General features: G+C 43.7%; 3 protein-coding genes across 4 annotated transcripts; 1 reads left to right on the top strand and 2 right to left on the bottom strand.

The window, feature by feature from the left end:
• Positions 1–252: 252 nt before the first annotated feature.
• LOC137912546 (uncharacterized protein C14orf132-like) lies at positions 253–8,601 on the bottom strand. The gene is made up of 2 exons (XM_068756701.1): positions 8,560–8,601; positions 253–471 (listed from the first exon to the last, which is right to left on the bottom strand). The coding sequence occupies exons 1-2, from the start codon at positions 8,599–8,601 to the stop codon at positions 253–255; spliced, it is 261 nt and encodes an 86-aa protein (XP_068612802.1).
• A 1,589-nt stretch (positions 8,602–10,190) lies between these two features.
• On the top strand, positions 10,191–13,782 carry LOC137912518 (protein YIF1B-like). Of its 2 annotated transcripts, none has more exons than XM_068756670.1 (8): positions 10,191–10,316; positions 10,954–11,056; positions 11,197–11,323; positions 11,413–11,517; positions 11,792–11,928; positions 12,066–12,221; positions 12,327–12,420; positions 12,736–13,782. In XM_068756670.1, exons 1-8 carry the CDS (start codon positions 10,280–10,282, stop codon positions 12,889–12,891), a joined length of 915 nt encoding a protein of 304 aa, XP_068612771.1. In that variant the 5' UTR covers positions 10,191–10,279; the 3' UTR covers positions 12,892–13,782. The 2 variants fall into 2 exon arrangements, with proteins under 2 accessions (XP_068612771.1, XP_068612770.1); XM_068756669.1 differs by having other exon boundaries at positions 10,197–10,325.
• A 451-nt stretch (positions 13,783–14,233) lies between these two features.
• On the bottom strand, positions 14,234–22,035 carry LOC137912534 (probable E3 ubiquitin-protein ligase HERC6). Its single transcript, XM_068756689.1, has 23 exons — positions 21,825–22,035; positions 20,714–20,848; positions 20,547–20,645; positions 19,447–19,674; positions 19,261–19,352; positions 19,046–19,173; positions 18,805–18,954; positions 18,584–18,641; positions 18,393–18,484; positions 18,259–18,318; positions 18,072–18,168; positions 17,800–17,980; positions 17,572–17,723; positions 17,275–17,397; positions 17,018–17,113; positions 16,742–16,921; positions 16,506–16,646; positions 16,180–16,346; positions 16,038–16,104; positions 15,891–15,961; positions 15,540–15,723; positions 15,033–15,135; positions 14,234–14,794 (listed from the first exon to the last, which is right to left on the bottom strand). The coding sequence occupies exons 1-23, from the start codon at positions 22,033–22,035 to the stop codon at positions 14,556–14,558; spliced, it is 3,054 nt and encodes a 1,017-aa protein (XP_068612790.1). The 3' UTR covers positions 14,234–14,555.
• Between the last annotated feature and the right edge of the window lie 123 nt (positions 22,036–22,158).

Here is a 22,158-nt window from a genome sequence, read left to right on the forward strand (position 1 = left end):
TGACTGAAGCATTTTCCACCGTGCAATATAAACGGAAAGGGTTAATCATTTTATGGTGATCTATAGTGTGAATACTGTGCTTTCCTGCTAGATGTGTATTTGTATCTAAAGTATTTGAATGAGGAATCTCAAATTAAAGCTTACCGATCGATCTAAAAGTAAAGCTATTTTACATAATTTCTGGAAAAATATATACTTTCAGCCTATATAAGATTTTCCACTGACGGTAGCAGCACGTTCACTTCCATCTTGTCAGAAGGCACAGGCGCAGACCACAGCCACCACCACTATGTTGCCAATGGTTGCCAGCACAGCGATCCACAGCCAAATGGTGTCACTGGACACTTTGCCATCATCCTCCGCTTCCGAGGGTCGAGCGTAGCCGGCGTTGAGGTTGGAGGTTGACGTCTGCAAGGACGTGTTGCCGTTGTAGGGGGAATCCATGAAGGCTCCACTCACGGCCGGGAAATGCTGTCAAGAGAGAAGAAGAGGGCTTATTTTTGTTGTAGAAAGTTTGGAGAAACTTTAAGATCATTCCCGCATCAGGTAAACCCCACAGCTGTGCCCAATCGCAAGGCAGCTGTACAGTACAATGAGGAAGAATCGGGATCTCAATGGGATTAAATGTCAGATGGATTAGGAACATCTGACAAATCCATCACATGTACTGAAAGAATGAAGCATACGCTTATAAAGTACGGAAGAGAAGGACAAAACAAGTAAATGAGATAGTGAATCTGTATTTCTATCTCAGCTGGACATGCTGTGTCCCTGGGGGGCTTCCGTAGCGCCCAGTGGAACACAGGAAGGAGATTCACTGATCCAGAATTATAATTACCTAGAATATCTGTAGGAGAAACAAACAACCGCCTTCATTTCTTTTCTGTCGCAAACAAACACACACTTTTACACACCTCAATTAGCTCTACTTTTAGGTGCTTGTTCTGCTGCCTGCCCAGAGGTGTGATGCTCATGTGTGCAGATGGTAAAGTCAGAATGCACTTAATCCACTGTAACTATTCACACACACATACAAACACACAGCAATAAAAAAGCAAGAACACAAGCAGGAAGCGCAAAAGTTGTCTCAGACTGACGTACAAACTATTGCCTTGACATGCTGATGGGAACAGGCAGCTCAGTGACCAGGAATAATTGCAGCTTTCACTTTAACAGATTAAAGTCTGACTTCACTGCTCGAGGCAGTTCGAGCATGTAAAAGCCTTATTCTGCTTCTCACCTGACCGTGCTGGAAAAGTTTTGTCTGGTTGTTTAACTTTTTCTGGTGCGAACAAAGTATTTTTTGCATGGTTTTTTTTTGCATTTAGTGGAACGTTTGAAAAAAAATATCCATTTATTCATGTGGGTGGGGAATAAACCAAAATAAATATAAGTCTGTTATTCCTCAGCCACATTAATAGTTCCATTAAGTTTGTACTAGAAGAAAGCTGTCATAGATGTCAGCATGTCAGACTTAACAATAGTTATTGATATATATTGATTTATGTATAAGAATGACGTCACAGAGACCTAGAACATACCTGAAAAAGATGGAAATATGTATTGAAGACTATGAATCATAACGAAGCGGATGACTAAATGTTTGTGTGTCTGTGATGATAAATAGGTTTGGCCTCTGCCGTGACTCCGCGATGCTTCTCTCCTATCCTCATCCATCCGTCTTACAAGTTGTGAGTGACTTCAGGGTAATTTTTCCAAGAGAAAACCCATCGTACTGAGGGGGATGGGGAAAAAAAACAAATGCTTTTCTTTTTCCTGTCACTGACTATTACAAGGGAAACCCATTACAATGCATCGTGTGCAAAAGCTCAGTAAGTGCGTATTGCTGTCATTAGATACTAACGTCTTCAGAGATGGGATGGAGGTCTAAAATAGTTTCCTTCTTGCAATATGAACAATGTGAGTAGAGCGTTGAGTGATGCCTTTGCTAGCGCTCAATCACCCAGTTTAAGGAGGGTCAACGTGGGATCAGAGGGAGCATCTGACTCTGTTTTCTCTGGGATTAGGTGTGTGTCATATACCGCTGGCATTGTGAAGTGTTTCAAATCTAAATGGACAAGATTAGATGTCGCTTTTCCAGAATCCCACAACAACACACAGCTCTACGCAATTCCTGCGCATTGTAAGAGCAACAGAAGCTTGAATAAAAGAGATTAAAACAGATACAAATAAATGTTCTCATGACATTTCCCAACCTCCTTGCATGGCATGCACTGAATCTGATGGAGAGGATGATCATCTTCCCGTACAGCATGCATCATTATTCATGCACCGCTGTCTCATCTCATCACTGTAACGCAGACAGCTGTTATCTGCTCGTGTGTGTCCAGCCCTCGGAAAGGAAAACAGCACCTAAATGTGGCAGCATAATTTATGAGTAAAACTGTCAGAACGTTTGCATCGTCAACTTAATTTATATTTTATTAAAACGTCTTCTCGTAGGGAATTGTTCACATTTCTCTTGTGTGTTTCAGGACAATTAAAAGCATCCAACTGTCCTGCAACAGACTATGAAATCCTCAAACACAATACGTTGCAACGGGAGCACTTAATTTGTCACCTCTCCAACTGAACATGGGTGTTCAAGCAAACGCGTTGTAATTTCATCTTTTATTTACGTTTTGTTAACAAGCCAAGTTCACTTCTTTCATGTGTGAGATTTTCTTTTTTCTTTTGGTGGATTATTTTTTAAATAATCCCAATATAGATTTTCGGGGACTAACACATCTGTTTACGCATAATAAATAAAACTTATTTCTTATGAATCTCCTCATAGTGCCCGTAGAATTCACTTTATTATTCATCTCAACTGTAATTTGTAATTTGTGTCTGAAAGAGATGTCACAACAGTTCAGCAATGAATGAATGGCTCATAAAGGACTAAATCTAACTGGTTCTGATGAATTAATACTATATTTAGATGTTACACAGCCTGCAAATCTAGACATTAACTTTCTATGTATTCCATCACAGAGATGTATACCCCAAAAAGAAAAACCAAATCAAAATGTGAAGTAAGGTGATGCCTGTGCACTGTCAAATGCAATAAATAAGTGTTAACACATGTTACTCCTGTGGCTCTGAGACTATTGTGTGTGCAAACAGGATGCAGCATGACAACAATTCACGTTAAAAGAGAAAGCTAAGAGAGCACGTGATGACAAAAGAACAACTTCTGGGAACAAAACCAGTTTAAAAAAATTCAAATCCAGTCTCAAATAGCACAACTTTACCCCAAAAAATAAATAGTTATGTTGTATTTGCAAGAATTTGTCTTGAAGTTGTCAGGAGGAACCGGTTCTGAAACACAAGACATTCAGATCTTTCTAAATGAATTCATTCTACTGTTGAAACTAAGAAAGCTGCCTCTAAAACACGCCGTATAAAAGCTGGCATTATTCCTGATTGTTTCAGTTCTGATAATGATGATGAATATATTTATTCGATAGAATGTTAGAATACAAGTACAGTCAAACAGTAGCATGTATTACAGTACAAGTACAGTCAAACATCCTGTCTAAGAGGTGCATTTCAAAAAAGCCCTTGCGGTCTTGTTTCCGTTGAAAGTCCTTAGTACATAAATCATCGACATTTAACAATACCAATAAAACTAATATTAAATTACTCACTTGATGCAAAATAACAATAGAATAAAAACAAATCACACCAGAGATGCAAAATAACAATAAATGGTTCTCTGCTTCTTCACGTTGTTATAATCTACACTCAGATCAACAGAAGCGTCCACCGTGAGAAAGACTTGTACCTGCTGCCGGCTGTGTGTGCAGAAAGGGATCAGTGATAGAGTTCCTGCCGGTCCCGTCCCAAGCTCAGACTTGCACTGAGAGCTTCCACGGAATGAGAGAATAAACTCAATATGGGAGACACAGAGTGAGAGAGAGAGAGAGAGAGAGAGAGAGAGGGAGAGAAATCCCTCCCAGTGAAAAATAGAGCTGGATGCACACTGTGAGAGCTTGTGTGTGTGTGTGCGTGTGTGTGTGTGTGTGAGACAGATTACACATCCCATTGTGATCACTGTTGTGTAAAGAATTGCTTGTAATATAGACAAAGAGAAAGAGAACGCAGCATAATTTGTTTTGTGTGTATTGTGTGTATTGTGTGTTAGAGTCACAGAGAAGAGTTTTCACCCATAAATCAGCTGACCGGGGCGTTTGTAGCCTCGAGCCGGCGTGCATCTCACTGCTGGGATAATGCTGGAGCATTAAAGCAGCCAAACCAGCCAAACTCAGAACAATACAGAACCACACGTCTTTGTTAATTAAAGAGAAATGTGAACATTTCTGCACGCCACATCGCAGGAGGCAGAAAGCACGGCGCCTACATTCATGGAGAAATGTAACACAAACCCTACTGCACATCAGATCTGTATCAAAACAGCATGTGAGACAGAAATGAGGATTCCTCTGTGTATTTGTGTGTTTTACACGCATGGAGACTTGTACATATGGCATGCACCTGCGTTTATGTGTGTGTGCGTTACCACAGTAACAGTATGGCTATGTGTGCATGGGTTGATGCATGTGCACAGGTTAGAAAACGTGCCTTTGTATTTCATGTTCTGTGCGCATCAATGCAAAAAACATTTAACTCCGGATTTATTTTAAGTCCAGAATTCATGCAATGGGTGCAAGAACATCGCTGACATGCATTGCGTCACATTTTCTATTTCAGAAACTCATCATTTAGAACATTTCCCAATGGGGCAAATGGTTTGAATTCTGTTATGGGGAAAAAATAAAAAGTCCTTCAGCTGTGTTTCCCCTTTTAATTCCAAGAGTAAAGTGTCCTCGCTGCCACTGTTATCTGCCCTATCGCTACCTTGCATCTCCCTTTGTCATCATAAATTCATTGTTTTGCTCGTGCACTCTCTTTCCTCACCTCTGCTGATCTTCATCACACATCTCACCTCCCTCCCAACCCTGTCAGCCTCCAAATCGTTGCATGGCGTAGAACTCACAGCTGGAATATACATTACGATTTAGACTTTAAAAAACCTTACATATATATATATTTCCAGGGCCAGAATTTTGGTTCTCCATCTGTGACCGCATCAAAAATAAAAAAAATAAGGATGAAAGAAAAGAGTGAGAGGACAGAAGATGAAGAAGGGGTGAATAAACAGCCCCATAGCAGCCAGCTGTTCCTCTTCTTTATGAAACATCTGTCAAAGAGAAAGACAGAAAGAGATCAAGTGAAGACTGAAAGAAATTACTGAGGAGGTGAATAGAAGCAGAGGACAGGGCCAGAAAGGATGAAGAGATTTGTGTTTGTATTCGGCACACATGCATCTTCCTGCTCACGTATGTATCTTCTAGGGTATAATATACATAAAAATGTCCTAAGTGTCCAGAGTCACGACAGCAGTTCTGTGAAGAACATTCCTCTCTCTCTCACTTGAGAGAGAGAAATGTGGAATTGGAGAGAGAGGGAGAGAGAGAGAGAGAGGTCTATTTCTCATGGCTGGTTGAATCTGTGCTAAATTTTCCTGGAGGGCTTCAGAGCCTGACAGACGAGCAAAGAGCAGCATTCACTGACATCATTAAGTGACCTTATTCAGCTTTCATAAGACCCTTCACGCTTCAAACACACACACACACACACAGTCATTGATATCCGTGCGCATTCACAATTAGATGACCATAAAATTACTTTTGGAATTCTAACACCCAAGTACTAAAGCAATCAGTCAATATTTCCCATTTACAACCTTGTTCAGTGATTACTATTGTAACCATGGTGATAAACATCTTTATAGTAGAACACAATCTGCACTGTTCCGTTCTGGATCATCATCGTTCGAGCCGCTACGGGCCTCCGTCTACACATTCATGTAGGATTAATGATGCACCGTCCAGAACAACGAGGTGAATCTGCAACCACGTCACACCAAAGCAAACGAGCACACAACGTGCACACAAAGGCACTACACATCCCATATGTACTGTCTCACTCTACAGAAATAGATGCCAGCTCTGTTTTATTATCACTGTGTGTTTCCTGAACAGACACAAGAGCCTCTTCATGCACTGGGATGTTGAGTTTACTAAGTGCATGTCGTAAAAGCAGGCAAACTTGTTCAAGAACTAAGTCCTGTCAAAGCCGTCACAAGAATTCAGGCAGGAGACTGAGAGGAGTAACATGTTGCCGTGTTCAGCCTATTTAAGACGACGCTTCCTGGTTGGGGTTCTCCTCGTGGGTTTCTCCTGGGTGCTCTGATCGCCTCGCTGACCCCAAAAAACACGGAGTTTAAATAAAAACAGCCCTGAGACCTGGATGGATGAGAATCTACGCTGACTCGTCCCCTCCAGAGTTTCTCATGAACTGTGGGGTCAAAGTTGACCTCAGTGTGAACACTCCCCACAGACAGCAGACTGTTGTCTCTGGGCCCCCCTCCACACCTGAACCCTGTCCAGCTGAGGTGGGGCTTGATGGAAAGCCTCATCTGAGAGCCATCTGTTCTAGGAGAGTGAATCGGGTGTGCGTGATTTGTGGTCCTTAATCACGCCATGCTGTCTCTAAACGCTGAAGTCAACTCGTCCATGCGCTTGTAAACAAAATCATGACACGACAACCAGGTACTGCAAAAGGTTTGTTGTTTGTCTGCCTGTTTGCTCGTTTTACCGAGCTCTCTAAATCACTGAAATGCATCATGGGGTTAACAGTTAGTGGTTCAAAGAGATAAATCTGGTCAACTTTAATGTTTTGAAGCCATTTGCTATAATTCTACTTCAGGTCGATCATCATGCGTCCTGCTTGCATCCTGTTTGAACTGATGCTGCTTTTTTTTTTTTTGCTCATTGTGTCCTTGAACACAACACGTGGCTCAGGTAGGGACCAGATCGGGTGTTGGTGACTGGATCGCAGTCCCTGTGTGTGACAAACCAACCCTGCAGTGAAGGCTAATTATTAATCTTAATTGAGTCACATCAATCAGAGTATGTGCCTCATGAAGAGTTAGGTCAGCTTGCCATCTGATCAAAGGTTTATCAGATACTTCACGCAGCGTCATCCTCATCCATCCGAAATAGAAACACATCCAAGAGGTATGGAAACCTCACGTGGAACAAAAAAAAAAAAGCAGTAGAAATCCACTTGCCTTCTGTTCCAGCCCATAGAATAATTTTTTTTTCTGCCTTTGCTTCGGTGAATCTGAAGATTTGCTGATGTAAGTTGGGCAGATGGTTATCATGGGAGGCTTTCCATCACATTGTCACAGAAAGGTCGGGTCCACTGCAGGAGATTAACTCAGCTGCACAGGCAGATTGCTGCACACGTCGTGAAATAAAACACCATCTAAGTTTGTGTTTGTTAAAAGTCGATGTCTTATTCATGTGTTGAAGTTGTGACTGTTGTTTTAATGCTCCGATATATTAAATACAATTGCAAGAGAAAATGCATCTCATGCACAAACGCATTGAACATTTTCTTTATTAAATCTTAATTTGATGCACGTAAACTCCTCACTATGCTTTCAGCAAAAACAATTCTGATAAAGGAAAAAGTATTTTCTTTCCTCCTGTGAACTGAGCAGCAACGTTGCATCAACTCAATGTAGTGAAAATGGGCTGTCTGTGTACTTGCACTTGAAAAGCACATCACAATGCATGCTTTCAAAATCCACCCACGGGCTGCTTAGGTCTACACATCATAAATGGACCTTTATTGTGCCGCCGTGGTCTTTCCTCAGGCTACTCTTAGCTCTACATCGTAATTCAGAGAAGACAGAGAGAGAGAGAAAGAGCAGAAACCTTACACACCAGAAAAGCACAAAACAAAGTCATTTTTTTTTTTTTTTTTTTTTTGCTCCTTTGTATAAAATTAACAATTCTTGGAAACAAATTTCCCAAATTTTTTAAAGCCTTAGCCCTGAAACTTAAACCCAAGTAAGCTAAAAACAGAAGAGGAAATTTCTGATACATTCTTTTACAAAAGTGCTTCCATTTATTTGCTTTTGTTACACTTCTTTGATTGACTGGTTGGTATCTTTGTTTAATATTGAAAACTGGAACAGAGTTTTTTCTCAGCTCAATGCAGCAGCTCTTTGTGTGTTTATCGATCGTGGACGCTCCACTCATTTTAAAGTTTCAAATTCCCAGTAAGATTGCAAGAAAGCTCCATATGGTGACTCAGCTGTTTAAATGAAATGCGAGTATTTTGGTGTTCAATACATTATTTTTGATTTGACATGATTTCCAGATGATTGTGGGTTATAAACACTGACAGTAGGCAGCAAAAAATATTACAACTTAATATATATTTAAATCAAAAACAAACACGAAAATAAAATAAAATCACAAATTATATTAAAGAGCTTTGCCAATTGGATCTACAGTATTTGCTCTACTTACATTGGTAAGAGAAGTTTGTCACAGTAAAGGTGTCTCCCAAAAAGTAACCAGCAGAATAAGACATTACATTATTCTTAAGGGGGGGGGGGTTAACAAAAATATTTTTTATTGCCTGAGAATCTTTAATGTACGGTAATAACTAAAATTCAGTTTAGTTCTGTTCCCTTACCTGTGCTGCCATCATCGGAAAATCCATTATCCCTTGATCCATGGTTGGGCGTGTGAGGAAAAATAGATTATTGGGAAAATGAGAAAAATAAGAAAGTTGAGAGCAAAGAAATGACCAGAAATATTTACATCAGAAATGTTACGAGGAAGGTCTGTAAAACTGATGAGCGCAGGTGCAGATGAGCTAGACAAAGCTTTCATGCCTGATGGGAGAGTTTTACTCCAGCTCTCTCTCTCTCTCTCTTGCTCTCTCTCTTTCCCTCTCTCTCTCATAATCCCAAAGATATACTCTCTCTCTCTCTCTCTCTCTCTCTCTTATACCCCTCTCATCTCATAAAGTTTTTTTAAAAAAAGAGGCAGTGAATCAATGAACGAAATGTTTCTACTCTCATGAAGCTTTATGTTGAAAGTTTATCCGGACAAATGATCCTCGCTCGGCTGTGGGGTCCTGCACTTGAATCCAAGTTTTAATGTTAAAGACGCAGACCAGGCTGATATATTTAAATTCACTAGCTCAATTTGCACAATGTGAAAAAATTCACAAGCAGGTGGTAGAAAATGCACTTTTATAGTGCAGGGTTTAAACCACACTGAAGCTGTTTCACGTCATTGTTGTGAAACCCATGTGAGAAGAAACACACACACACACACACAGATACTGCTTGCCCTTGTCTTTGAATTGGACTTTGTTGAATTTAATTGCCAAAGACAGTTTCACCCGGAGCCACTTTCATGTCTTAAAGGTCACAGCACACCAAGCTGTTAGCTGTAGACCTCCATTGTAGTGTGTGACCTTTGGAGCAGTGGTGATGACATAAAATGCCTTAAAATAGTCTCATCTTCTGGCTTTTGTGTTTGTGTTACAAGCAAAATGACTGCATGTGTACGTGTGTGCTCCACATGTGACTATGGGGGTGTATGCGTGCGAGGAGAGAAGATCGGGGGAAAATTCCAAGTCTTTCCGAGCAGCACCATTTGGATTTACATGTGGCTCCAAAGTTACAAAAGAATACGGGAGGTGAAGAGTTCTCCGCAGAACCTTTCACTACAGTTTTCTGCTTCTCCTCAATCCATCTAAAATTATGAAGACAGTAATGATTCTGGATCTGTTTACATTATCCAGTTTACATTTGTGTGTGTGTGTGGCAGTTTTAACTGTAATATGTGGATGTAACAACAAACTATGTTCACAGACAGGAGCTATTGGAACTGTTCCAATTCCAAGCAGTGACGACAGAATCGCATCTTTTAAAAATGCAGCTCCATCTGCGGCAGAAAGTAAAATGTCAACTTACATATATACAAAGCAGAATATGGAATGTAGTTCAAAAAGAGACAATAAAACAATATAACATACTTTAAAAATGATTGAATATATGTCTGTAAATCCACATTAATCAGCCTTTGCCTCACAGAATATCTAAATTACAGCAACCTTTGTGATATACTGTCAAATCAGTGAATTACTCATCCTTAATCAGTTGTTTTTCATGAACTGTCACCCTAAGAGTTTTGTGGTTTTAATCGACCACAATGGACCCTTTCATACAGTAGGGGGCAGTGTTTGCCTAGTTTGAGCACCATTACAACTAAAGAAGAAGAGAAAGCACCGGTTCACTTCCGTGTAAAATGTATGAACGATCTCACGCAGTGTATCTTGCTAGCAAGTCGTAGCTACGTCTCAGTAGAGTTAATGAACTGACGGCTGCTGCAGACAACAAATGGATTACACCGCAAAACAAGGTGGTTTCCGGCAGCGTAAGTTACGTACGTAGTTTCTAATCAATCAACAAGGTGTTTCAGTCGCCGACTCGCATTAGCTTGCTAGCTCCCCGAGGCTAGCAACTAGCTTCAAACAACCCAACTTCTAAAAACACACACCGAAACTGTTAGAATTATTTAGGTCTTAAATTCTGACGGATTTGGGTACCAGCGTCGCTTTATTAGAGCGGTACGTTTGTCCACGACGTAATAATAAACGCCAATTGTTAGGAAAATAATGCTAACTTGTGTAACGTTGCATAAAGACCGTTATACAATAGCATCTAACAAATGTCTGCGTATCATCCAAGTGTACGGAAACTGGTGAGAACGACACCCAATGGATTATAAAAAAAAAAAACAAGGATTAAAATCCAGCGTCAGTATTTTATTATATATTATGCTGCAGTCACTAGAGGAAACCCTCAAGAAAAATAAAGTACTGTTGGTTAAAGATTGGTTGAAGTTTATCTGCATTTCTGGAGCAACAATGGAACGCACACACACACACACACACTGCAATGACATGCTTTACTCGTTTTAATGCTTGCTTTAAACTACCTGAGATTAGAAGTGATTTCTCAGGTTGGTATCGATCCCTTTCTTGACGTATCGATCCATCCCTTTCCTGCAGATCCTAACATGCGTCTCAGGAATGCCTCTCCGGATAATCCAGGAGGCAGCCGGCTGTTCGAGGATACGAGCGCTGCAGCTGCTGGATCTCATTCAGGGCACAGGTGAGGGATATAAAGCTATTAGCCAATCACACGATTGCTCCTGCAGTTTGTATTTCTAGAATTGGCGTGTTCTGAATATATCTTCAGATATACACTAAACAAAACTAAAAACAATGAGTGTCTGTGCGTCGCGTTGGCAGCAACCGACCGGGGCCTCCAGCAGCAGGATACCCTCAGCAGCCCGCCCTGTCGGGCCCCGTGTCCGACCTGGCCATGGCGTACGGCAGCTCCTTGGCTTCCCAGGGAAGAGAGATCATGGACAAGAATGTAAGCGTCTACATTCTAAGGCTGGCCAGTGCATGAAGTGAAGGCCACAGACTCCCATTTTCAGATAATCCTGTTCATCCACGTTCCAGCTGGACCGGTTCATTCCCATTTCCAAGCTGAAGTACTACTTTGCAGTGGACACGCTGTACGTGGGGAAGAAGCTGGGGCTGCTCGTCTTCCCTTACATGCACGAGGTAAGCCCATTCCTCACCCACGGAATCTAAACGAATCCGAGCTTCCTGCTGCGTTTGAAGCTCTTCGTCTTCGTCTTCCTCGCTGGCTGAGTTGTTTGAGTCGGGGCAGACGTTGCTGTAAACTGAATCTTAACTGAATTGATGGAAGCAGGAACGCGGCGCTCTGTAATTCTCATGCGACGATGTAAAGAGGCTGATGACGTTTTCAGGACTTATCGGCTGCGTATTCTCAGCCCGGTCATGAATAACTCCCTAAAATGTCTGCCGGTCGTAGAGCTGGGAGGTGAACTACCAGCAGGACACGCCTGTGGCGCCGCGCTTCGATGTAAACGCTCCCGACCTCTACATCCCCGCCATGGGCTTCATCACGTACATCCTGGTGGCCGGACTGGCCCTCGGCACACAAAACAGGTGCCGCGCTTTTATTATAGTGGAATTTGCCATAACCTCTGGTTAAAGAGTGAAGTCTAGCGTCCCTCAGCTTGGTTACAGACGGGACGTCACGCCGATTGGCCACGCTTTAGTGTTCACGGCGTCCTTTCCTGCAGGTTTTCCCCAGAGCTGCTGGGAGTTCAGGCCAGCTCGGCGTTTGTTTGGCTGATCATGGAAGTCCTGGCGGTCCTGCTCTCGCTCTACCTCGTGACGGTGAAGACGGACCTCACCACCGTGGACCTGCTGGCCTTCTCTGGCTACAAATACGTCGGGTGCGTCTCCAGCGGGAGGAAGCGCAGAGCATTTCTCAGATTTGGCTTTTGTGTGAAGTTCTGCTAATGTTTTTGCCTTTCCCTCTCTCGACTCTGTTTGTTCAGGATGATCATCGGGGTGGTCGCCGGCCTGCTGTTTGGGAGGCTGGCTTACTATCTGTCTCTTCTGTGGTGCTGCGTCGCCATCTTTGTCTTTACTGTGAGTAGTAACCAACAGACGTTCTGTTTTACGGTGCCACAAAAGCAGTGCGTTGGGTCTGTCGCCTCTGGGGGACTGATCCCTCCTGTTTCCATGGAAACCCGTTCGGCCTCAAACGTTACAAAATTCCTGCTTCTGTCCTTTTTTTCCTTCCATACGCCTCTCACTCTTTATTCATTAACTTTGGTTGTACTCGTTTACAAACATGTCAGGGAGGTCTGACTTCGCATCTAAAACACATTTAAAACAGATTTTGGTATTGAATTTAGTTACGTATTTAGTTAAAGTAGTGCCTTCGCGCCGTCTCTCCCCCAGATCCGCACGCTTCGTCTGAAGCTGTTATCCGAGTCGGCGGCGGCGGGGAGGCTGGTGAGGGGAACCAGAAACCAGCTGAGGATGTACCTCACCATGTCCATAGCGGCGGCGCAGCCCGTCTTCATGTACTGGTTCACCTACCAGCTGGTCAGATAGAACCCGGACACGGTGCCAATGCAGCGTCGCTCCCGGGAAACACGTCACGGATATGAAGACAGAACTACATTTCCCAGGACTCGCTGCTTTTATAGCCGGAGCAAAACTAGCTGCAGGACGAGTGGAAATGTGAGGCGTTGCTTTTTTTGGCCTTTATGTCGTGTCCTCAAAACGTCACGTTGCAAGAAAGAGGATCTTTGAGTCGTTTTTCTGCGCGGTGCAAGTATTTGGTTTGTAATTGTTTTTTTTAGGAATATTTAAGCAAGTTTGTTTCGCTAACAGTATTATTGCGTTTGTCTTGTATCTCATGTTTTGTCTGAGCCAACAGAAAGGAACGTTTGGAAGCTGTCTCAAAAGATTCGGGTTTAAAATCAATGAAAGGGCTTCAACTTCCAAGCTTGTTAAATTTTCCCTGAAGCCGTTCTGTCAGGTTGTCTAGCTGGTGTGTGTGGGTGTAGCGCCGCCTCCGTTTAGTCTATTTGACCTTTTTCTATGAACTTTGATAGATGGATGAAAGTCACTGCGGGACAACTTTTGAATTCAAGCCCTTTTAAAGCCGTTCACCTCCAGATGACCACTTCAGTAGCCTTTTTTAAAAAAACACAGTAATTTATTTTCTGCTTTTCATATTGAAAGTGGGATGAAATGAAGAAAGGGGTGGGATGAGACGATCTATGACAAATAGTTTTTGTGATACTAGAAATGTTTAAATGTCTGATGCTTAAACGTCAGCACGACCTGCGTCGTCTCTGCTTTCTGCGTAAACCTTCGTTAGCGCGAAGCAGAACGGGCCTCGCATGAACCGAGATTCATTCAGCTCCGTTTGTCCTCATCTGGATTCCACGGATAAATGCTGAAACTGAAGTGCCAATAAAAATAAATTAAAAAAACCTTCTGGCTTCCAGCTGCTCATTAATAGAATCCTGAAGTTGTGAACTTCTTTGTAGCAGGTTAATTTAAACCTGCTTGTTGTAATAATTAATCAGACACTAACCCCGACTATAATGTGAAGCAGAACTATTGGAATGTCGTGGAGAAATAAAATTAAGTCTGATGGAGTTGATGTGCTCAAACCTGTCCGAAGGTGAAGCTCCATCCTCCTACTGATAGTCCCTGTCCCTCCTCTGGACATGTCCAAACTATCTAAGTGTCCTCTCTGACTTTGTCTCCAAAACGTCTAACCTTCACGGTCCCTCTTATTGCCTCATCTCTGATCCTGTCCCACCTGGTCACTCCCAAGGAGAACCTCAGCATCTTCAAAAAGGTGAGAAATGTTATTTTTGAACTACATTTTATTAAAGTGAAAGGTTATATAACATGAACCAAAAACAAAAGCGTGTCATCTCTCTGCGGTCGCCGGTCGTGTCCCGTCCACGTGACCTGGAGACACGCCATCAGTGCTCCTCCGGTGTTCCTGCTGCGTTTCATCACAAACGTAATGCTCTTGATTATATGGTAATAATTGTGGACCTATTGGTCCTAATGCAATGTAAATATCTAGATGCTAGGTTACACTGCATCAACACAAGATTATAGTTGTCAATCAAAAATCATCAAGACTACCGAACATCGATGCAGTTGACATTAACATGTCCTACATGTGATTGATTAATAGAGAGACAAAACAGCTCAAACCCAACAGGAGTGTTTCTGCAGAAGCCTTCTTATTGTCTGCCTCTGATATCATCTCTCCAAAAGCCTCCTTTGTTATTAATAGCTTTAAGAAGCCTGTTCTTCATCGTCCTCTTCGCTGGGTATCTCAGGTACATGGGCAGCAGCAACAGAAAATAGCAGGTGAAGCATTCAGGCAAGTGCTGCTCGGTGGCCAAAGGCAAGACGTCGATCGTCATCTGGATGATCTTCATACCCTGGATGGGTACGCGGTCGCAGCCTGTGAGGAACACTGACGACGAAGACGAAGACGAGGTAGAGATAAGAGCACAAAGGAAGATCTGTCATTCAGGACCTCCATCAATGGTTGAGTTTAGCACTTTTTCCTACATAAATAGGGTTGACCGATTTGGCCCGTCACCACCATACCGTCCCTGTATTTGTAGACATGTAATGACGCAGACTTGCCGCCAGGGGGAGACAAAGCCTTCACATTCCACACAATTGAAATGTAAAATGATTTTACTTACAGAAGAATTTTCTCTTTTCCTCTTCCGTCAGAGCCTCAAACACCTCCCAAAACGTCTCGATGGTTGGATGCTCGGCATGGTACTCTCCATTATAGCATGTGTTCTGATTGGAAAATTATACAAGTGGAAATGTACACATCTAATGGGTATTCCAAAGCTTTATTTTTTTGTCATTTACTGCAAAACTACACACAGTATATTTAATTACATAATGTATCTAAGCGTGACTTTGTTATTAACTGAAGTTCATAGATATGTAATATATCAAAATAGAATGTTTCTCCATTTTATTTAATTTGGATTTTGTATGCTTTCGTCTCCAGTAAAGTATTTTCAGAATGTTCTATTTGACTATTTTGTTTTGCACAAATACTCCAGCATAAATTGTTTAACCTTCCAGCCGTGTGTGTTAAACTGAAATTCGTTTTACTGTGTATATTCTTTACATAGAATATATGTAGAGTATGCATTAAATATTTCAGATTCAAGGCTTTTCCTTAAGCAGACCTGCTTAAAGAGCTCCCAGTCGAAGTCCTGCTGTCCCACCATCACTGCTTGTAGCTCCTCCGGCTGGAAGAAGTTCACGACGTCCACGTCACACACCTTGAAGAAGCCTCTCTTGAACTCCTCAAACACGGCTTCCACCGATTTATTAAAGGCAAAGTCGACGAAGGCGTCCACAAACTCTTTCCTGTCGAAGCAAAAATGGTAAAAGCGACACCCTTACCGCCACAATTCTCTTTCAAAGATGCATCGATGTAAAAATGGAAATCTGAACAAAATAAGGACGATTTCGAGCACAGGCTCGCCACGCTGCCGCGCAGATTGTCCGACGCAGTCATCAAAGCATAAACGTACTTGTTGGACGCCGTCACAGCTTTTCCCTTTTCCGCTGGATCAAGCTCGACCGTTTCGCCAGCCCAGGTCGCCTGTAACGAACGATTCCCGAGAGTCAGACCGGAGTCAAAGCAAGAAATAAAACCGTCAGTCAGCGCGTAAACCCACAGTGAAGGTGAGCTCCAGACTTTCCACGTCTTCTGGGCTGTAGTCCTCCAGCATGCTCTTCCAACACCTGGCGACAAAAAAAGGTGAATGTCATTGATCATTTATCATCTGCCAGAGATAGGACAGCATGTCGGAAGCTCACTCTGCCAGCACAGGTTCAAACTCCTTCATGTCATCCAGGGAGGGTTTGAGTCCCAGCAGCTTCTTGAAGAGAACCAGCGGCAGCGGCATGTAGACGATGTTGTGGTTGTAGAGAGCCATGCCGCACAGCACACCAAACAGGAAGTAGGTCTTCTGCCCCATTTTTGGCTGTTTGGTTGAAGACAAACCCGGAATATCGAGACACCTTAATGTTTTTACAGGCATTGTGAAGACAGATCATCATGTCGACATCCACTTTCCGGCTTTTAGGAGGATACAGACGCGTCTTTAATCTCAGATGATTTCTCTTTGATTATCTGCTCTTACTTTTGGAGGGAACCAGGCCAGCGTTTCGCTCTTGTTGAAGACGATCATCTCAGACTCAGGAGCCATCAACTCCTCGAACACATGCAGGAAGAGGTCCCTTATGTTGACATGTGTCATGTCCCTGTCATCCACAAATTGTACCTAGGAAGGATAGAACAATGCCTCATTGTCCTTCATGGAACTGCTGCGCTGAATCGCCAGGTGAGCGATCACGACACCAAACGAGTCGCATTCACCCGAAGGTCCCTCTTGAAGTAGTCGTGATCAGCGGCGGCGAGCTGCCTGAAGGCGTCCTCCACCAGGTGAGTTCGTCTCAGAGTCAGCGTGAAGACCAGATCCAGCGGAGGGACTGGATGTTCCTTCCTGTACTTAGCCAGCTGTTCCACACTCAATCTATCACATAAAGGCTCCACCTTCTGGTGAAGCAACGTTTTAACAGAATTACACGTTACATTAAAGAAATGAAAGGAAATTAATTTTGTGAAATGATCCACTTTTAGGAAATACCGTACCTGCATTACTGCAAAGACGTTAAAGATTCCTATCTTGCAAATCAGTGGGTACAGGAATGGATAGTGGCAAAAGGTGACGGGTGAGTCGGCGTCATTCTTAAGAAAAAAAAAAGAAAAAAACATCACATGACACATCTTTATATCGAGAGAGAAAAAAACCCCAAAAGAAAGTTGTGGTTGAAACCATTGATTGCAAATGTTCATGTGGATGCTGGTGAAATGCTGCAGCGCCGCATCCTGTATCGGAACATCCTTACCTTTGCCTCCCCTTTCATATATTCCCACCAAATAGCCACGTCCATTATCGGATGCACGTTGCCCATTTCCTTGACGTAAAAGGTGTTTAGTGGGACTTTGTAAGACTTTCCAGCTTTGTTTGCCTGTCAAAAAATAGAGCCGTACTCAAGATTAAAAAAAGTTTAAAAAGTATTTCATCACGTCAGGATTAAGGTCCCATCAGCGAGACGTCTTTCTGTCCTACGGTTGAGCTTCCTCTTATCATACCTTGAATTCACAATCTAATAACTCAAAATGAAATGGAGCCCAGCACTGACTTTGTAGAGCAGCTTGAGGGCCTGCAGCAGGTATTTCACTCCTGGCTGGTGGGTTTCCAGGAGGCCAGCTTTCAGCATGAAGCCCAGGGCCTTTCTGAACACCAATATGTGCTTCAGCAATATGGCGGGTGAGACGGCCGTCCACCATTCTCCTGCAGAACAAACAAACAGCAAAGATCAGTGACAATAAAGACGGCACAAAGGAAAGCGTTTTCTGTAGTTGTGTACTTAGAGTTTTCAGGCTCCTCTCATTTAGATCTGCAATAACTATGGCCAGGGGCAACACGGTCGTCATGACGCCAACGTCTTCTTGGAAAACGGGGCACGTCAGGAGGAGCAGGAGGATCTCTGGAGATTTCAGGACTTTTCGTGACGCCCCAAGCAACTCCATCAGATTTTCAAGGTTTATCTGGACAGAGAAAAGATCTACGAGGTGACAATCGTCGACGCACATCTAGTCGTGAATCTTCGTGAATCGTGTCGGTAAAGAATGTATCAACCGTTTCCTTGATCCACGGCGTCGCCAGCAGCCGGTCGAACGCTTGGCTCGCAGCCTCCAGGTCCACAGTCATCGCTCCTGCGTCCAACGGCGGCCCGCTGGTGCCAAATGGAAAGCGTTTAAAGACTAGCAGCTCGCTAAATGCCATCAGAAGCAGATCTTTTCCGTCTGCGCTGTGAAGGACTCACGGCGTCTTGGTGAAACTTCCAACCAGACTTGAACTCGTCAGAAACATCGCAACTATTTCTCTGTCGGATAGAGAAACGGAGATGGCCGTTAGAGACATGGGGATGTCCCACCGGACCCGTAACGCAGGCGTTACCGTTTCGCCTCGCCGTCGCCTTGACGCATCGCCTGCCATTTCTTTAGTTTCGCCTCATCCAGCCGCCCAGCGATTTGCCCTCGGTCCAAGCCCTTAGAAGACAAATATTTCACGAGGAAATGGTCTTCTCGTCTTTTAAACTGTACTGAATACAAATATGAGCGCTTATACTGTTCTCCAATGGCGTTTACCTGCACAGGCGAGGTGTACGCGAAGCTTGCATTCCACCCAGCCAGTATTTTTAAGTCTGCATAAAATAAACAAATACATAAAAGCACTTTTTTTTACCCTGCAAGTCTCAGAGCGCTGATATTCATTTGATTTTATCTCATCAACTCAAAACTTTATTCAACAGGATTTTACTGTTCTCTCGTTGGATAATCAACACTTCCCATGCTCACATGCGAGAGCTTTTGGTTTGGCTGCGGCGCCGGCGCCCCTCGGAAGCTGAACCGGAGCAGGAACCAGACTGTCCTCTGGTTGTCCGGTCCCGGTTTGGCCCTTTGCCCCATTTCCAAAAGCCCAGAGTTGGCCAGAGGAGCCCAAAACCAGAGTGTGACTCCTGAGAAAAAAAGATTGAAGCGAGATCTTATGATTCCGTCACCCCCCGTTCTGAAGTTAAAACTAAGCGGACGCGTTCACCGAGCTTGTACCTGCCACATGAAATCTGCGAGGCCGCCCCGCCCAGGCCTTCGACCAATCTGGGTCTCAGCTGGTCGGCTGTAGAGCCGTGGCCGAGCTGGCCGTGGCGACCCGCTCCGAAAGTGAAAACCTCGCCATCCTAGAAATCACAAGTCATTCATGTCCGATTCCGCGACTCAAAGCGTGCAGCAGGAAACCGGGCCGGCAGCTGTGCGAGGTTTCGTACCTTCGTTAACGCAGCAGAGTGCGCCTCCCCGCAGCTTAAGGAGGAGACCCCCAGAGGTCTGAGGGCAGGAACCACACAGACGTTGAACCTGCCTGTCAGCGAGGAAATAAGCTGCTCATTAAACGCTGCCGTGGCAACCGTGACTTCTGAAACCAACCAAGTCAAGTTAAAGTCAGTCGTCTGTACCGTTCTCATCCACCCTGTTGAGCCCCAGCTGGCCGGATCCGTTGGCCCCGCAGCAGTACACCAGGCCGGGGAGCGTCAGGAACAGAGAGTGGGCCCCCCCGGCTGAAATCTGAGTCACCGCCACCCCGCTCAGAGCGCACAGCAACAAAGGCATGGACTGCTTTAACGCCTTCTTGCCCAGGCCGAGCTGGCCGTGACTGTTCAGACCCCACGAGAGGACGTCTCCTCCTAATAAAGACACAACATGCAGACTGACAATGACTTTCTTGAACATCAAGATGGGGCGTTTTTTAACACAGTGGCCCCCAACCACCGGGCCGCGGCCCGGTACCGGTCTGTGAGGCATTTGTTACTGGGCCGCACAGAAATAACTAATTTATAACATTTCTGTTGTATCGATTATTAGCGTCTAAAAGGTTTTCCCCAACGTAACATTCGCCTGTGAATTTTCTTGGTCACGTGATACGTTACTAAAAGCCGTAAACTAGTAAAAGTTAATAAAAACAAACAAACAAACAAAACGTCTTTGGAGAACTTCTTTGCGAAGAGGAAAAGTCGAACTGCGGAGGAAGAAGAAAAGAAAGCTTCTTTTAACAGACAAACCGGGAGTCAGACTTAAAACCCGGGTTTATCTACAACAGCTGATTAGCTTCGTTAACGAGGTAATGAAGGGGTCAAAACGGCTTCGGCACAAAGACCAGAACCCTGAAGGAAAAGACAAGAATGTGGAATTTATGAAACAAAAAACGTGACCATGAAGGACAGAAGCAATTATTGAGACCACAACTAATGGAGAGTAGATATTGGTGTAATACTTGCTTAATAGATATTGAAAGTGCGTAATATAAAGTTTATTGGTAAGATTATATTCCTCTTTTTTTTTTTATTACCCCCCCGGTCGGCGAAAAACTTGCCCGGCATGAAACCGGTCCGTGGCAGGAAAACGGTTGGAGACCGCTGTTTTAACATGCAGAGCCCTCGATGAAAAATCAGCCATGATTACGAACGTAATACTTTATTACACTCGTATTGTCGTTTCTTGACTCATTTATGAATTTCTTTTTTTTTATTTTTTATGTCCCCTTTTAATTGTCGTGTACCTTTAGTCAGAATCAGCGAGTGGGAGTTTCCACAAGCAACCTGGATCACTTTGAGCGGCAGCGGAATGGGAACCTGCCTGCAAGTCGATGCGGAGAGAACGAGTCAGAGCGTAGAAGCAGACTTCTTATAGCAAACATTTATACTGAAGACTGGCCGGGATCTTGCCTCTGATGTGGCGGCCTGCCAAGCTGTCCGTCTTCGCTCGCCCCCCAGGAGAAAACCTTCCCGCTGCCACACAGAGCCAGGCTGTGGTCCTGACCGCAAGCCAGCCGCACCACATCGCTGACTCCAGTCACACGACCTTACAGAGAATCACAAAAAACACACTCAGGTGTGAGGAGTCATGGAAAGTTACCTTTAGTAATACGGGGGCGATGGTGGCGCAGGTGGTTGAGAGGTTGGTGGTTCGATTCCCGGCTCAGGCACATGTGTACGCTGTCGTTGTGTCCTTAGGCAAGACACTTCACACCCAATTGCCTGCCCTCCGAGGGACAAAATCAATAAATAGTATTTAGTATTAATAATCAATCAGGATAACATCTTATATCTTCCTTCCCCCCCCCCCCCCCCCCCTTGTAAAATATGCATTCAATTCACTCACCAAAAGTCATAAATCAAAATCCCATAAAGGGGTCTGATATGAACCATCACGCAAAATGTCTTCTGAATCTGATCCAGAAAGAGGTCAGAAAAAATATTAGATTTTAACATTGAAAACTCCATTTATGGATTCAAAAGTTAGTTAAAAATACTGATTCACAAAACCATACACACATAGATATAAATAAATGTTAAAATGAGGGTTGTTGTTTTGGTTTTTACTGTAAATTGTGCCACAAACTGAAGAGGCACATTTTAAAATGTCTCTAGATAGAATAACTTTAGCTTTACCGGGTTGCTTTTAAATTAACATGATACCTAAACTAAGCATAACTTAATCCATCAATCAACAAAGCCGATCAAATCAGACTCGCATGAATAACTATTGATTATATCACTATCTGATCAGCACGCTCCATCTGCGGCTGCGCTTTGGCTGCGTGAACTCTTTACAAGGAAATGAAACTGAAACTCAAGTTGATTTTCAGACAAAATAAATGTCGGCCAGATCGGCATTAAATTAGACTCAAGAGACAAAATAAAATCTGTCATCTAATCTCAGCCTAAAAAAAGAATAAACTTTAGTATCAGAATTAAGTAACACAAATATTGAATATTTTTTTTATATTATCTTCCTTATTGTGCGCCTATTTACATACACATGATTTTTTAATTACCTGTCGTCTTTTCGTCTATTCGTCCCAGTTGCCCCAGCGCGTTGCCCCCGCACGATAAAACGCTCCCACCCTCCGTGAGGAATAAAACGTGCTGGTCTCCGCAGCAGACGTCGGTGACGACCCCCGGGAGAGTCCACGGAACCGGACTGAGGGCTGTCTGTGGACCGGCGGGTCCACCGGAGATGTCCCCCCAGCAGTGTATCTGTGACATTTCCCACACCTGTCCCGGACAGGACTGTTGATGATGATGATGACGACGATGATCTCTCGCCTCCGGCCGTCGATATGTAGGCACTGGTGCTGCCTTCAAGTGTCGTCGGACGTATTGCCACTC

The sequence above is a fragment of the Brachionichthys hirsutus genome, unplaced genomic scaffold (assembly GCF_040956055.1).
Source record: "Brachionichthys hirsutus isolate HB-005 unplaced genomic scaffold, CSIRO-AGI_Bhir_v1 contig_976, whole genome shotgun sequence".
NCBI lineage: Eukaryota > Metazoa > Chordata > Actinopteri > Lophiiformes > Brachionichthyidae > Brachionichthys > Brachionichthys hirsutus.

Excerpts from the sequence above, each read along its gene's own strand:
- LOC137912546 (XM_068756701.1), bottom strand. The coding sequence starts at position 8,601 with ATGGATCAAGGGATAATGGATTTTCCGATGATGGCAGCACAG. Across the intron at positions 472-8,559 it reads TTCCGATGATGGCAGCACAG|CATTTCCCGGCCGTGAGTGG; the intron begins GTAAGGGAACAG and ends CTCTCTTGACAG.
- LOC137912518 (XM_068756669.1), top strand. The coding sequence starts at position 10,280 with ATGGATTACACCGCAAAACAAGGTGGTTTCCGGCAGCGTAAGTTAC. Across the intron at positions 11,057-11,196 it reads GGATCTCATTCAGGGCACAG|CAACCGACCGGGGCCTCCAG; the intron begins GTGAGGGATATA and ends TCGCGTTGGCAG. Across the intron at positions 11,324-11,412 it reads GAGAGATCATGGACAAGAAT|CTGGACCGGTTCATTCCCAT; the intron begins GTAAGCGTCTAC and ends TCCACGTTCCAG.
- LOC137912534 (XM_068756689.1), bottom strand. The coding sequence starts at position 22,035 with ATGTCACAGATACACTGCTGGGGGGACATCTCCGGTGGACCCGCCGGT. Across the intron at positions 20,646-20,713 it reads TGGCAGGCCGCCACATCAGA|TTCTCTCCGCATCGACTTGC; the intron begins GGCAAGATCCCG and ends CGCTCTGACTCG. Across the intron at positions 15,724-15,890 it reads GCTGTGACGGCGTCCAACAA|GAAAGAGTTTGTGGACGCCT; the intron begins GTACGTTTATGC and ends TTGCTTCGACAG.